We start from the raw sequence: 15,978 nt of genomic DNA on the forward strand, positions 1-15,978 counted from the left end.
GGTGTGCACGTGTTTCTCATATCGTTGAAAAGGGTATATATATATTTTTTTGTAATATTTAGCCTCTTTTCTTGGCATATTAGCCAAAAAAATTAAATTAAATTAAGTTTCAATATTTAAATTACTTCCTAGAATAAATAACCCCACATTGTTATAGTAAAATGTCACTTGTTCTTGAAAAATACATTAAATTTTCCATGTCGACGATTTATAATTTTGTAAAGGTTCATAAATCTATCAAAAAACATCAAGTCGAAATATTGAGAGTATATATAACTGTCATAATGAGGTTCAGAACTAGTTTCTGAGTCAAACAATTTTTTTTTAATTGATTAATACTCTAAATATATGTACTTGTAAATGTGTGAAACTTGTAATAATATTATAAAATGTAAAATACATACTAAACAAATTGAATTAAAATTTTGTTCACAAATGAACCATGTCCTACATATTTTCATTCTAACTCCTGCAAGAAAAACCGCAAGTTATAAACAGAATTGCATATAATTTCGTATTCGCCAACTTTATATTATCAAGCAGAGCATTTCTGGTAAATAGTGATTGTTTAAAATGTAGTACTATGTTTAAATAACTTAGTACACGTACATACTTACGCAACATCGCAACTTTTACTATTTGTACTAGCACTATCTCTAACCATATAAACAGAACAAATAGTTTACAGTGGCTTTCAAAGTACCAGTCAAATATTTGAAAATTGCTTTAAACATTTGTACGGATTGAACTATCGGTATGTTACCCTTGTGTGCAAAGCAACCACTTTACCCTAAGGCTAACAGAGGTATTCAGTTTAAATATTCAACTATAGGAGACCGAACGTATGGGAGAAAATTGCATGAACAAAGTAGGATTATATTCTGAAGCAAATCAATACTTATGCAATAAAATTGTATAGTATTGTAACTAATGTACAAAGTGCAAGTTCTTTTACAACTTGCATTTAAAAAATGAGCCGACGACCCGATAAAAACTAATGTCACAATATATATATATATATATATATATATATATATATATATATATATATATATATATATATATATATATATATATACAATATTTATTTATTTGGAAAACCAACAGCTTTTCCAACAATAACAGTAAATATAATAATAACAATAATACTTTTTGTGAAGCGAAACTAAATGTCAAATAGATATTTGTTAGCGAGTAGCAAATATTTATAATTAACCGAATATATTAATTCCATTAATTTTATACATACCCGTCAGTGAAACACAATGTAGAATAATTTCCCACTAGATACAACTACCTAAAATGTATTGCAGGGAGTCAGTCAAGGAGACAGCTGGGTCAGAACAAAAGAAAAGCCTTTTAGTAATCTATGAGGGAGACACATATTCAGCAACGAACAATTAACGTCAGAAATATAAATAATGATGACGCCTCTCAATTTAGACGCTTGCACAACATTCTTACCCACAACGTCCAAATATCCAAGTTGACTCTTCATTGGGTCGGTGTTGATCTGACACATGTACCACCCTCTATCGGTCTCTCTCAGCTCCCTAATATGCAAGAACCAAACTCTGTGATCGCTGTGGGTCACGCCAACTCTGCGACTCCTCGATATCACATGTGTGTGAATTGTTAGAATGGTTTGTGTATCCACGCGTAACCACGCAACCTATAACAAATTATAATTTTATTAAAACTGAGACCCACTATTCTTATCTATGAGCCGGAAGGGACCTGAAATTCCAATGAGGTTACTATACTTTAACCAACCACGCAATGCTTTATTAAGTTTCATGAATTTAATTTCACATAAACATTGTTTATAATCTAATCTACAGATACCAGATACGCTACAGTTGTATTATACAACATATATACACAATAAATAAATAAAAAAATCACTGCGTTTCAAGTAAATACTAACTTAATTTTTTTTATATTGTCACATAACTTCTGTATATAATTATTTCCTATTTATAATAGAAACACTCTATAATTAACTTATCAAAAGGGCCTGTTATACTATCATCAAATTATATTTATGATTCCGTTTCGTTCGTAGCTATTTACGAAGCTATGGTTTCAATGGTGGTAAAAGGAAAGTATTTATATATAATTAACCTTATTAAAATTTGATCAAGACAAGACATTTTTAATGGCATTTTAGAATCTTTTTTTTTAACGATAAAAAGTTCAATAATAAAAAATGGTACATAGGAAAAATTAATCCAAACTAGCTAATAGATAATATAAAATGCTAAACATGAACAAAAGACATCGCAGAAAACTGCACCATCCATTACTCTGCACGTGCATGTGTTACCCCTCCCAAGAACTAACGCATTGTGCCTCTAATACTGTAATAGCCCATCTTAAACCGAGACACAATGAAACACCCACCTCTGCCTCACGGCTTAAATTCTACAATACAGCTGTTTCGTTAGTATTTTTCAATTTTTTATTGCAAATTATAAAATAAATACCAATTTTTACTTTAGATTTTATTAAAATATGCGTATTCTACGAGTAAGTATGTTTATACTAAGAAAAAAACAAGTATTATTATTTTTGGATAATATAAAATTAAACTTTTAACAATATGAATAAGTATTATATTAAATTTGTAAAACTGTATTAAATACTTAAAACTTCCAAAACATATGAAAATAACTGATAAATAAGTTAACGTTATAACGTTAATTATGTCTATAAAGTTGACCATAAAAAATAATTTACGACCCTTAAAATTTGGTACATACCTACGTTCGTAAATACTTGTCTCTGTAATATGTGCAAACCATAATCTGACTTAAATGCAACATTGCCGACTCCCTAACTCTTAAACTACAACTTTGTATACGTTCGAACTACTTAGATTATACACTTTGCTCCGCTCAACATGTTGTTTAAGAGCCGGTTGCTAGCGATCTTGGAAATTCAGACTGTACTTAACTTTAACAAACAGGAAGAGAATCGGAGTTTTATTGAGAAGATTACAAGTCATTTTGTAACTTGTTTGAAATTATTTTGGTAAGCTAACACCTTTTGCTCTTTTTATGTAATGTAATGTATTTAGTTTTTTTTTTTTTTTACTTTTTATACATAATATTATAAAACTTAGAATAACAAACGGCCAACCTTATAAAAAGTGACATCACCTACAAACATAAACAATACTATGATCTTCACAGAATACACTGTGATGCACATGGTACTCCTTTCTCATACGTTACCATTTTTAAAGACTGTGGTGTTATATGTGTTCTATGTGTTCGCCGTGTCAGTCCTGGCATAAAATGGGTTTAACTGCGGTTGCCAACCCGCCTACCAAGCGTGGCAACTATTGGAAAAATGGTAAACACCATAAAAAAACGGTCATAGTAACGGCGGAGCAGGAGGTGCTAAGAATCTCTAGCAAAGATTCCGCTATCTGCCAAGACGTTTGGACCTGGAAACGAACTTTGAGGACTGATGAGAAGATTGTGGAGCTGGAAGAAGTGATACTGGGATATCATAAGATTATCTGAAGTACCACCGAGAGGGCGACCATCCGTCGCATAGTGACGTCCGGTTCATCGTCCGCAAGTCCCTCACCAATAATGTCTTAAAGATCAAGAGTGTGTCCGCAAGGGTGATATACCTGATATACAGAAGTACCAAAAGGTATACACTGAAGATTATACAAGTATATGCGTCGACCGTGACACACTCTGATGATGAGATGGAGACAATATATGAGGATATTACAAGAGCCGTATATTTCTCTAATACTCAATAATAGTATTAATGGGAGACTTCAACGCTAAACTGGGCACAAGGAAAAACGATAAGATGAGAAAGGGGGAACTACAGTATCGGGAAACGAAATAACATCCAAAGGGACAGCATGGCTGACTTCATGGAGAAGGAGGTATGATGAACTCCTTTTTCCAAAAGCGACCAAACAGAAAACGGACCTGGGCTGGTCCCGATAGATACACAAAAATTGAGATAGACTTCATCACGACGATAAATCGCTTATTAAATTTTGTTCTATTTCTCAGTGATCAATAGGTTTAAAACCGGAACAAATGGCGATTAGTCGTCATGATGAAGTCCCATTTTTTATGTATTTGTCGGGACTATTCCAGATCCTTTTATTGCGTGATTGTTTTTAAAAGTAGGGGTTCTTTCTCCATAAAATGAGCTAATTTCTGTCCCCTAGGATTTCATTGCCTGATACCAAAGTTCCCCATCCTATATCCGCCTTTCCTTTGCCCAGTTTAGCGTTACAGTTCCCCGTAAATACTGTGTATTGTGTATTAAAGAAATTAATGTCTCTTAAAACCTACCTACCACTCTTGCCGACATTATTGCGGACGATAAACCCAACACCACCACGGGACAGCTGGTCACTCTCCCGGTAGTAAAACAAGTTACCCGATTCAAAGATTATCGTATCCTCTTCCTATCTTCTAGTTTTAGATAATCTTATAAAGTCCTAGTGTAACTAGTTTACTTCTTTTTCTAGGTTCACCTCTTCTTCTAGATCCGCAATCTTCAATCTGTCCTCAAAGTTCATGTATTATATTTAACCAATCGTTTTTGTTGGTAGCCGAATCTCTTCTAAGGATTCTTTGCACCACTTGCTCTACCGTTCCAGTGACCGATACCTTGATCCGAAATAGCGGAGCCACCAGGAGCGGGGGGCCATTTTTGATGTTTACCGTTAGAGGGGTTTTTTCAGTTATTGTCACACATGGCAGACGAATTGGCAACCGAAATTAGGCTTTTGGTGATGTATTAAAAGAGATGCTGCTGCCCATCCCTTGACCATAACTTCCCTTAGTTGCCTCTTACGACACCCATGGAAAAGGAAACCACACAGTACCTTTAACTTATAATTAAATAATAATATATATAATTATTATTATAAATATATTTGTATTGAAATAATTGCTTATTAATATATATTATAAACTTTAATAAACAAAATTTACATTTTAAAATAATTTACACTGGTTCAACATAAATGTTGTTATGCGGAGAGTGACATGTAACTCACCACCCGTCACGTTGTCACCATAAAGTACCTACATGAGACACGAATGTTTAAAATGATACGCGTTAGACACGGGTCTACAGATTTAATTTTTCCAAGCTATTATCATAAAGTAGACTATATTATCATAATATCACTTACAAAACATGACAACTAAAACTATATTTTTGTGATTCAGTAACAACTATGAACATTGCTGAAAACCGCATTTGCTGTGGCTCCACAGTTCCAAGGCAAATCTCTTAACATCTCTAAAAGCATTGGGATCCTTGGTGTCGACATCTCTAGTGATGTACAGTTCCGTGGCCACCTCGAAGATAGGGTAAAGCTGGCATCTAAAAAACTCGGTGTGCTCAATAGAGCGAAGCATTACTTCACGCCGGATCAGCGATTAATGCTGTACAAATCGCAAATCCGGCCCCACATGGAGTATTGCTGTCACTTACGGGCCGGAGCACCTAAATACCAGCTTGAACCTTTCGACTCGTTGCAACGACGAGCTATGAGAATTGTCGATGATCCCAGGCTCACAGGCGGTATCGAACCCTTAAATCTTAGGAGAGATTTTGCCTCACTCTGCGTGTTCTACCGCCTGTACAATGGATTGTGCTCAGAGGAATTGTTCAATATGATGCCCACAGCCACTTTCTACCATCGTACGGCTCGCCATCGACGGGGAGTTCATCCTCATGTCCTACAGTCTCAATGGTCGCGTACTGCGCGGTTTCAGAGATGTTTCCTCCCACGAACACTCAGGTTGTGGAATGAGCCCGCTGCCGAGGTTTTCCCAAGAGACTACAGCATGGGGTTCTTCAAAAGGGGGGTAAAGAGGTTTCTTCAGGGTCGACAACGCACGCGTTACACCTCTGGTATTGCAGGTGTTCATAGGCTACGGTAACCACTTACCATCAGGTGGGCCGTATGCTTGCCACCTCAGTGATATATAAAAAAAGCCTTATTATTACAGTTTCGATTTGTTCGGTAAAAGAGTAATGCAAAATATAATATAAAATTCTGTGCTCTTATTTTTCTAATACATAGAAAATATAATGACATAACCTTACATCTACGTGCTATGAATATCAAAAACAAGTCATTAAAAAATTACTTAAAGATAAAAATAATATAATTACATAACCTAAGTTAATAAAAATAATCCTTTTTTATTATAAGTAGTAGTAATTTACTATTTTTGTAACCCATGGAAATAATTTTATAATTTTGTTTATTAAGATAACGCTATAATAAATTCCAGATTTATGTTTTTTGAAGTGTAGATAAGAGAATTGATATAAATATTTACACTTTGCAAATTGTTTAGCTTATAAATTGTAATTAAATTAAAAAATTCATTTGTTGTAACAAATGAATTTTTCAGCCATTATCCGTCCACTGCTGGATATAGACCTCCCCCATAGATTACTGTAAGTAACCGTTCTGAGTCACCTGCATCCATTGATGCCCTACAATGTATTTCAGGTCGTCACTACATCTAGTAGGGTTCGTCCTAACATATGAATACAACTATATAATACAGAAGGACGAGAAAGAAAACTCAAATCAACATAATATGCCGAACCACCTGATCATCGTGACGTCAAGGTTTTCCTATTAGGAAAACAGACCTGCTTGCCAACATTAAAACACATATTATTACATATGATTCATGTTTTATTATCTCTGAAGTCTTTAGCAAAGGAATAGGACCTATTACAATAGTCATATTTTTCTTATATTATAAACTAGCGACTCGCGCCGGCTTCGCACGGATACAATACTGAACCCACGCTTATCCCTAAGAGATAGACATATACCATCGCGGACTTTTTTATTGACCTTTTTAAGATGTACAATACTGTAGTACATTATTTTGATCTATCTCGTGGAGTTCAGTTAGCGTTTGCAATATAAACGCAAAAAATGTGTTTATTTACGACATCACATTAGATACCTCTAAATTTGTCAGTATTCCTCTACTATATTATGCATGTATTATACATATAAACCTTCCTCTTGAATCACTCTATCTATTAAAAAACTACTTCAAAATCCGTTGCGTAGTTTTAAAGATTTAAGCATACATAGGGACGGATAGACAGCGACAGCGACTTTGTTTTATACTACGTAGTGATACAAACAATTACCTTATATGTTGATAAATTGTGTACGGTGCATGCTAGAATGGCCTCCCGTCCAAGGGGAGCGGTGACATTAGCAATCGGCCCACTGAAGCCCGGTTCGTCTGCAAAAATCCTAAATATTAATTTGAAGCTTTTTTTAATCTTAAATATCTATTATCTAATACGAAGAGAAATGTCCAAGTTGATCTTTTAGAAAAAGCAACAAAGTCTATCTGATATTTCGTACAAATATTTCTATGTATCATCATCGAGACAGCCTTTAAAAGAATTAGATTTGAAAAAACAAACGAGATCGGGAGAAACCCTTCACATTTATAATTTATAATACTTGTAGGAAAATGGGATTAATTCATTACCCATAAATATAAACATAAGCGTTTTCTACCTATTTATATGTAAAAAGAAATTTGAGGAGAGATTTATACATTAAACAGGTACCCTTTCGTTTATTGAAGGCAAATATTTAAATAAAATTATACTTTATTAAAAATTTTACTATCCCTATCGATAGTATATAGATAAAAATAAGACATATTTACAATTTTAGAATAATACTGAAATGAGTAAAAAACTTTCTGTTTGGTATTAAATTAGGTAAATAAATAAAGGGCCAATCGTAGTATATATATATATATATATATATATATATATATATATATATATATATATATATATATATATATATATATATATATATTTATTATATATATATATATATATATATATATATATATATATATATATATATATATAAATGTTAAGCTTGAAAAATTATTCACTAATTAAAAATTTTACATGACTTATTTTATTTATATTGTACATAAACTTTAATCTTCTGGCAAATTCCCTTTTGTTTGTGAACAAAAGCACAAATTTAATCAATTCATTAAAGAACCTTGTTCCATGATTTACTATACAGGATTATTTCAAACAAACCGGCATTATTTCAGACCTAAGTTCCCGCGTATTCCCAAATCCTTCTTCATGTCTTCGCTCGTTTGACGTTATGATAAAGAAGCTTTTAAATAAATCTTGTACTGGCCACGTATACGTCCTTAATACCATACATAGCCCAAATTTATACTAAGAATGTGTTATTGTTTGATAACTTGTATCTGAATCCTTCTTTGAATTGAGAATAATTTGATTTTGAAGTTCAAAAGATAAATTATAAAGATACGCCATTTACAAATATTATACGTACTTAGGTATATGCCACAACGCAACTAAGTACAGACATTAAATAAAATATGTAAAAGGATTTGAAAATGTATAATGTAATATACGTATAATAATTAATTTTATTTTGTGTATCTTCTGGAAATAAATATCTTGGAATCATATCAATAATTCAGGAGCATTGAAAACAAGGTCCTTTTTACTCTGGATTATAACCATAAGAATATATACTATGTGCTATGCTACGCTGTGACTGCTGCAACTACTATTACGATGTCTCACGTTTCACAGACGCGTTGTCAGGACACAATCCTTGTAACTCTAATACTACAGGAATAGAACGTTAATAAAACTTAGCGGTACTTATACGGTAGAGATATTTTCCAAAAACTTAATATGTACATACAATTGACTGTACAGATTCAATTTTGTGTATATTAAAATACATATTTAGTTTCCATGTATGGTTAAACATTTAGAGCTACTTAGTTTTTCAAATTTAATTTATATGCTACTAACTTCTACCCGTGACGTTAACAGTTAAAATGCTAAGAGGTAACGAACAAACAAACACGCTTTCGCATTTTTAATATTAGTAAGAATTATATTCAACAACATGCTATGGAGTAAAAAGGAAGTAAACCACCAAGCTACATACGTTTAAACTTCGACCACAAATTGTTCTTGTCATCAATCAAAAACAACAGCAACAATGATATTTTTTTTTCTTATCAACCGCTTAATATCAACTACTAAATAGTTAAAGCCGTTAACGTTCATGTTGATTTAATTTAAAGTGGCATTACGCGTGTTAGTTTATTATTGTATAGTTTAGACGAGATTAAAAATAGCATGCATTCTTGTAAAAAACAAAAAATGTACGAGTCCGCATTGTCGTGCGATATATTGCAATTATTATTTTCTTTATGTTTGTTAAATCAAAGCTCTTGACTACCAAAATAATTCAAATTTGCGAAAACATTATAGGCTATGTCGGAGAATGGCCTTTTAAATTGATCATATTGACCATATTCTGCATCCAATGACGAACCTTACAACCAATGACGGTAAATGATTGTACAGAATGTAAAATCTGTATATATATTATAATATGTGTCTATTCTTCTTCTTTTTTCATCCCTTGTCCAATCCCTTGTCCTCCTCATTTTTGCGATTAGATATTCAATATTGGGTTGTTATTTCTGGCAATTGGACTTTTCTATAGTTATATTTTATGACTGCCTCCTACTCATGCTGGAGTTTTAATAAAACTAAAAAAAGAATGATGAGTAAAGACATTGTAGCTGCCTCTATTCATCGTTTTTATTCCTATTTTTTATACTCCAACATGGCATTTTTCATAGCGCTCATATAATAGGATCCGGCAAAACATATCTATAACGGAAATAGGTCAACGTGACTGTAATGATACAAATACGATACTTATATTTCATTTCAGGGTTTAGATTCTCCAATAATTGGCCTGTAGAAAACTCAGATTACAATTAATTATTATGAATAACATAAAAAAAAAATTTTCTTCTCAAGGTGCTCTATTCTCCTTAAGTTTTTTTTCAGAATGTTTTTACATCAAATTCAAAATTTGAAGCTTTTCATTTTGACTATATTTTATGCGCGTATGTACGTAAGTTCAATGTAAGATATATATATATAAAGATTACAATAGTAAACTTATTATAGATACAAACAATTACAAGAAATAATATCAATGAGAAAACAATCGACGACTTTATCGCATTATATATGCAAAGTCTGACCAGAATTTGATATTTTTTTTGCAATCGATAGGGTTTACTATCATGTTATTCCTATATTTTTGACGAATATATATTTCCCAACTTATGCATTTGAAAACAAGAGAAACAGAAACAAAAAATTTAAATTTGTTCATTTTTTACAAAACTATTTCGACTCTGTATATTCAAAACAAATTGTCATTCATCACTGGGAATGTTTCACTATCCCGTAGGATCGGAAGAATTCAGAGCGATGAAATATTTTAGGTAAATAAATGTTACATAGAATGCTTATTTAGATTTGAATATTCCAAATTCTTTATTATATATGGCAAAATATCTCTTGAAAATGTCAGATTTAGAAGAACAGATCAAAGAAAACTGTCTATAGCTATAGCATAGAAGGTTCTCAATCTAGATTAAACAAGTATAGGACAAAAATAAACTAAATCACAAAATAGTACCTAATGAACATTAGATTTATAGCCACGCACAAATACAGGCATATGGTCTTGTTTCGGATATCAACCACGAAACCAAAATTATTTAAGTGACTTTGAAAGTAGGACGTTCTCGTTTTCACCGTATTTTTTGTAAGTAAATACATTACGTGACAACTTCAGTAAATCAGAACCGCATTTTGACAATTATTTTTAAGACATACCTTACCTTAGTAATTGATCTACCATAATTAAATAAATCTTTATTATATTATGATTTAGAAGTCATAAATTTTTGAAATAACTGTGCTTGCTTGATATAATAAAAAAAAAACCTACGTTCAGCAGTGATTAATTAACAGCTGAAATAAATTCTTGAATAAATACAACCATGCACTTAAACCACAAATCTGCTGAACCCTATTAATGCTTAGATATTCTTGGAGTTTGGTTAAATTTTCCTTTCTCCAGAAAATTTGTCAAAACTTTTGAACGTGAATTATGACATGACATGATTTTGCAATTGGTAAACTAATCTTATTCGAATAAATTGGATAAAGCTATTTCAGGACTTCCAATTACATAAAGGACCCAGAGGTTGGAAACCCTAAAATATGATATTTAATAAAAATTAATAGGTGATGATGATGAATAAGTAATATGATAATTTTTATGTAACTTGTGGAAAGACAAATAAGCTGATAGCCAACCTAATAAAAATGAAAACCGTCTAAATCTCAACGTATATTGTGATACCCACGATACTGCTCTTGATTCTATTTCTAAGAACTATAACCACTCCTTTAATTTCAAAACAATACGAGTATAACCATGCAGGTAAAATAACGATTTGTGGGCGGGCATGAGTGGAATAAGACGCAGAGAACTTTTGAAAAAATTTACAAAAGCAAATAACGAGAATTTAGGATCCGATCAAGCTTCACGTAGAAAAACAAGCGTTTATCGAAAAGTCCTTACATTTTCACGAAACGTTTGCTACTGCTAAACTTAATCGTCATATATGTACGTATCTCTGATAATTTAACAGACCCTATTTATTCATATTTTTTTTAGTTACTAATAAAAAAAATTGAAACATATTTAAAAACCATTTTCTCGTTTAATGTATTCTAATATATCTTCTTAATGCGACTGTAATGCCGTTCCTGATATGTATAACTCCATATTAAATATGCTTAAAATTATTTCAATTTATCACAGTTTCTACCGTTAAATATTTATCGCGATAAATATATACGTATCTTTACTTAATCTTAAACAACTTTTTAATAAATAAATGAATGTATGAAACTCTTTATTTTTCCTTTCAAAGAATAATATAGGTTATAAAAATAACTTTATAATTATAACCTTACATGGTTTTATACTCGTAGTATCTGAAAACTGAAAACAAGTAAGTACATTGAAAGGTAATATTTCTTGTTAATAATGCTTACTATATGTACCTATATGGTTTTGCAACTTATCATAACTTATTTATCTATTTTTTATCAATATTGTTTCACAATATTTCATTGTAACACTGTCGTGTGCAGCCAACAAGTAAACATCAATCAATTTCAATTGATTGAACGGAGAGAAATAAATGTAAATAAACCTTTGATAATGCCTTAAAAGGGCGTAAATGGACAAATAATAATAACATTTTGTGGAAGAGTACTTTTTTAAAAATAAAATATACTTTATAATGAAGAACCAATAACGAACATTTAAGAGAAAAGTACCTATATGAATACTTAATGAGTATTTATGATAATTATTTCCTTCATACTAATGATGATAATGATACCATATTTACGAGACTCGTTTCCTTCACGATAACCTATTATTACAAAAATTCCTGCGTAATATTCTGTTGATTTCATAGAAACAATATGCACGACATTGTTTCTTTCCAAGTGTAATTCGATAAGGTACTTAACTTAAGAACGCTAGTGTGTGAGTCGAGGTGAGGCGTTAATGCCAAAATACCCTTTAATAAACCGTGTTTTTATTAAATTAGTTTTGTGGCACGCGACTCACGAAACTAAGCATACGAAGAAATTCAGGTCAAACTGACATAGGTTGGAATTATATAATTCACCTGCTTACCCTTTTAATTTATACTATATCAACAAGAAAATATTCCTGGAAAAATATTGATATGCACTTAAACTTCCCAGTCTAAATGCATTTTAAGATTTCATATATAATTAAATTTATATTCTGCGATTATTCATTTATAAGTTTTTTTTTAATTTTATTCTTTGAAATTTATAATTTTACACCACATAAGATTATCATACTTTGATGGAACTAATTTAACTAAATAATGTTTTCATAATATGAAAATCACTATATAAACACTAATACCTATTGTATATAATTTTCCAATTTGTGTTAATTTAGTAAACACGTAGAAGAAAATAACGAATTCAAATAACTATAAACTAATCAACCATTGCGTGTTAAATATGAGGTAAAATTGGTCCACTTATAGACCTTACATGAATAAGAGTAAATACATACAAGTGTATACTTCCAACTATAAGGTCGTCGAACCAACACTTTGTAAATCAAATTGTCCTACCCTTGAAGTTATTCGATTGTATCGAATTATTTCAAGGGCAACACAATTTGATTTATTGTTTTATGAATGTCAGGGATATTTAACGTGATTGTTGTAGTTAAAACTAGGCTTGTTGAATTTCCGACGTTGTCACTGACAAATTAGGAGCACGCCCCGACGGTCCCTACCCACACTAATTGACTGCGCGTCAAAAGTGATAATCCAAGTATAACAAATGCCATAAAAGCATTCATTTTGCACAACATGAAATATATACACTTAATCCCAATATACTTCATATTTTTCTTACAGAAACTAGCTATGAAATAATGAACAAAATTTTACAACAAAATCTTTATCTACGTAATATTAAAATATTTTAATAAATTTAAATTTATTTACTTTAAATATAACAATAATAAGTTAATTATATTTATAGAAAATAAATTATAATTTTTAGACACTAAACTAACTTTTCTTGCAATTTTTAATCCCTTACTTACTTAACACCAATACTGCATTGAAAATAGTAATATTTAAAGGTGATTTTAAAAAATCTATTGTCTAAATCTAGTCAATATTTTCGTTAAAACAATGACAAAACAATTAATGTTTTGTCATTATACTTAATACTAATTAATAATTACTACCTACTAGTACATAAATTAGAGTAAGTATTGACTAACTGAATATTGTATATTTTCCTCGCCTATAAAAAATTTGGTTGTGACTAGAGCTGTGATTTTACAGAGCAATTACTTCAGTAGCAATATTCTTAACATGCTACACATGGCTGCACGTGATGATTAGGCAAGTGACCTAACGAGCTTTGAAAGTTGTGTTACCTATAAACGTCGTTATAAATGTTATGTTATAAATACACAATCTAAAAATAAATTAAAAGTCCTGTACTTTTTAAATTCAATTTCAACTGAAATATTGGTGTATTTTTTTTTTTATTATAATAAACATCCCAAACATGTCTTATCGTTTCCGGCGTATAAATTTATTATAGTTATTTTTATAGTTATTTTTCTCTAATCAATCTTAAATACTTCAAATAAATAAAATACTATATTGACATAATTGTTCATGTAGTATATATATATATATATATATTCGGGGCATTTGTGTGGAGATTCTGTCTATATAATCTAAAACTTGACCAATTAAATTATAAAATCGATTATTTAATTTAATGAATTAATTTATTTTCAAACTGTTTATAATTACTTCTCTCCATCCAAAGGTTGTCTGGAAGAGATCGCTTTTAGTGATAAGGTCACCCATTTGTTTTCTCAGTGTGATTATTTCTTGTAATTTGTTTATATCTATAATGAGTTTGCTATTGTAATCTTTTAGAGGAAACAATCAAGAATATCTATCTATCTATCTGTCATACTGCATTGCACAATGTAGTATATAAATACTACATAGTATTTATATACTACATTGCAAAAAAAATTTAGTTATGTCATATTTATATGACGATTTTCAAAGGAAATCATACCCTAACAATGCCTTCCCTACCCTCACCCGTTAAATGCCTGTACTTATTAGATATAAATATATTTTATACCTAATATTTTAAATAAGAAAATTAATAATTACATATTATATCTTTAAATTATTCGACTAAATAGGAGCATAATTCCTTGATAACGTAAATTTTAATTTCAAATGTTTATGAAATAATACATATCTTAGAATGATTTTTTTGAGCCAAATATAATATTAACACTTAATTCCTTAATCATAAAAAATTTAAATACGTAGACCCTATCATTATAAAAGTATTAAAATGTTAAAATTTAAGTAACAAATTTTCCATACTTACTAATACTTGGATTGAATTTATGTTATTCTAGATTACATACAAAAACTTGTTACTTAATCACGCCTAAACGACTGAAGGGAATTTAATTAAATTTGATGCATAATTAACTTATATCTTACTTAAGTTACATTCTATCGCAATGCACTATGCGAATCATGTTTGTATATAATAAATTATAAGCATAAACTGTATAACACAACATGGATAACTATCACTAGGTTTAGTCGATTCAATATCTACGTTGCCAGACAGTGAAGGCCATTAGAAATAAGTTTGGATATGTTGTTTTGATATATACTATGTACACATACTTAATACAGTTAACGATCTAACCTGTTGTTTTGATTTATTATTTATATAAAAATATTTTTGTAACTACTTTACGTACGTTTTAGGTAAGTACTACTGTATTTTGTTGCAAAAAGTTTCAAGAGCATTAATGTATGCGTGTACTATTTAATATGTTGGTGCTTACGAAACAAATTTAGATTTTTATGCAATAATGCAAGCATTACTATCAGATGTAAACACAACATAAGTTTACAACTGATAGTAAGCTATACAAATACAGATAGCTATTTATATATTTCGATCGTCACCAGCTTATTTACAATTGCCTCAAATATAAAAAAAATAGTCGTTAACATATGAGAACTACAATTTAATAAGTAATTTCCCAAACTATCCATTTATATTCTACTGAATGTAGTATTTACTCGTCTAATTTTCATAATTATAACGTTTACTGTAGGTATCTAACGTTTTAAAATTTATACTTATACTATATATGAAACTTTTTTTCTTTTGTATCTAACGATATAAAAGAAAAAAAGTTTCAAGAACATGTTAAAATATTTTTAATACCGCCAGCTACATAATTAGTGTTATGATAGTGCTTGACTAATTAAATAACAAAGATCCAAAATTTACTTGTATGTATTGAAGTGTCTTTATGATATACATAATTTGTATATGTTTAGAATAATAAATAAAATCATTCATTTTTAATTA

General features: G+C 30.3%; 1 protein-coding gene across 3 annotated transcripts in view; it reads right to left on the minus strand.

Annotated features, from left to right (window-relative positions):
- LOC113515608 (lachesin-like) overlaps nucleotides 1–15,978 on the minus strand; it is a 95,853-nt gene that overhangs the window by 14,337 nt on the left and 65,538 nt on the right. For all 3 annotated transcript variants that reach the window (XM_052893360.1, XM_031912363.2, XM_026899869.3), the window contains exons 2-3: nucleotides 7,189–7,286; nucleotides 1,465–1,672 (exon numbers count right to left, since the gene is read on the minus strand). In XM_052893360.1, the coding sequence (XP_052749320.1) occupies nucleotides 1,465–1,672; nucleotides 7,189–7,286 (306 nt within the window). The remainder of the gene's footprint in view (nucleotides 1–1,464; nucleotides 1,673–7,188; nucleotides 7,287–15,978) is intronic.

This window comes from Galleria mellonella, unplaced genomic scaffold (assembly GCF_026898425.1).
Source record: "Galleria mellonella isolate WM207_F2 unplaced genomic scaffold, CSIRO_AGI_GalMel_v1 utg173, whole genome shotgun sequence".
Lineage (NCBI taxonomy): Eukaryota > Metazoa > Arthropoda > Insecta > Lepidoptera > Pyralidae > Galleria > Galleria mellonella.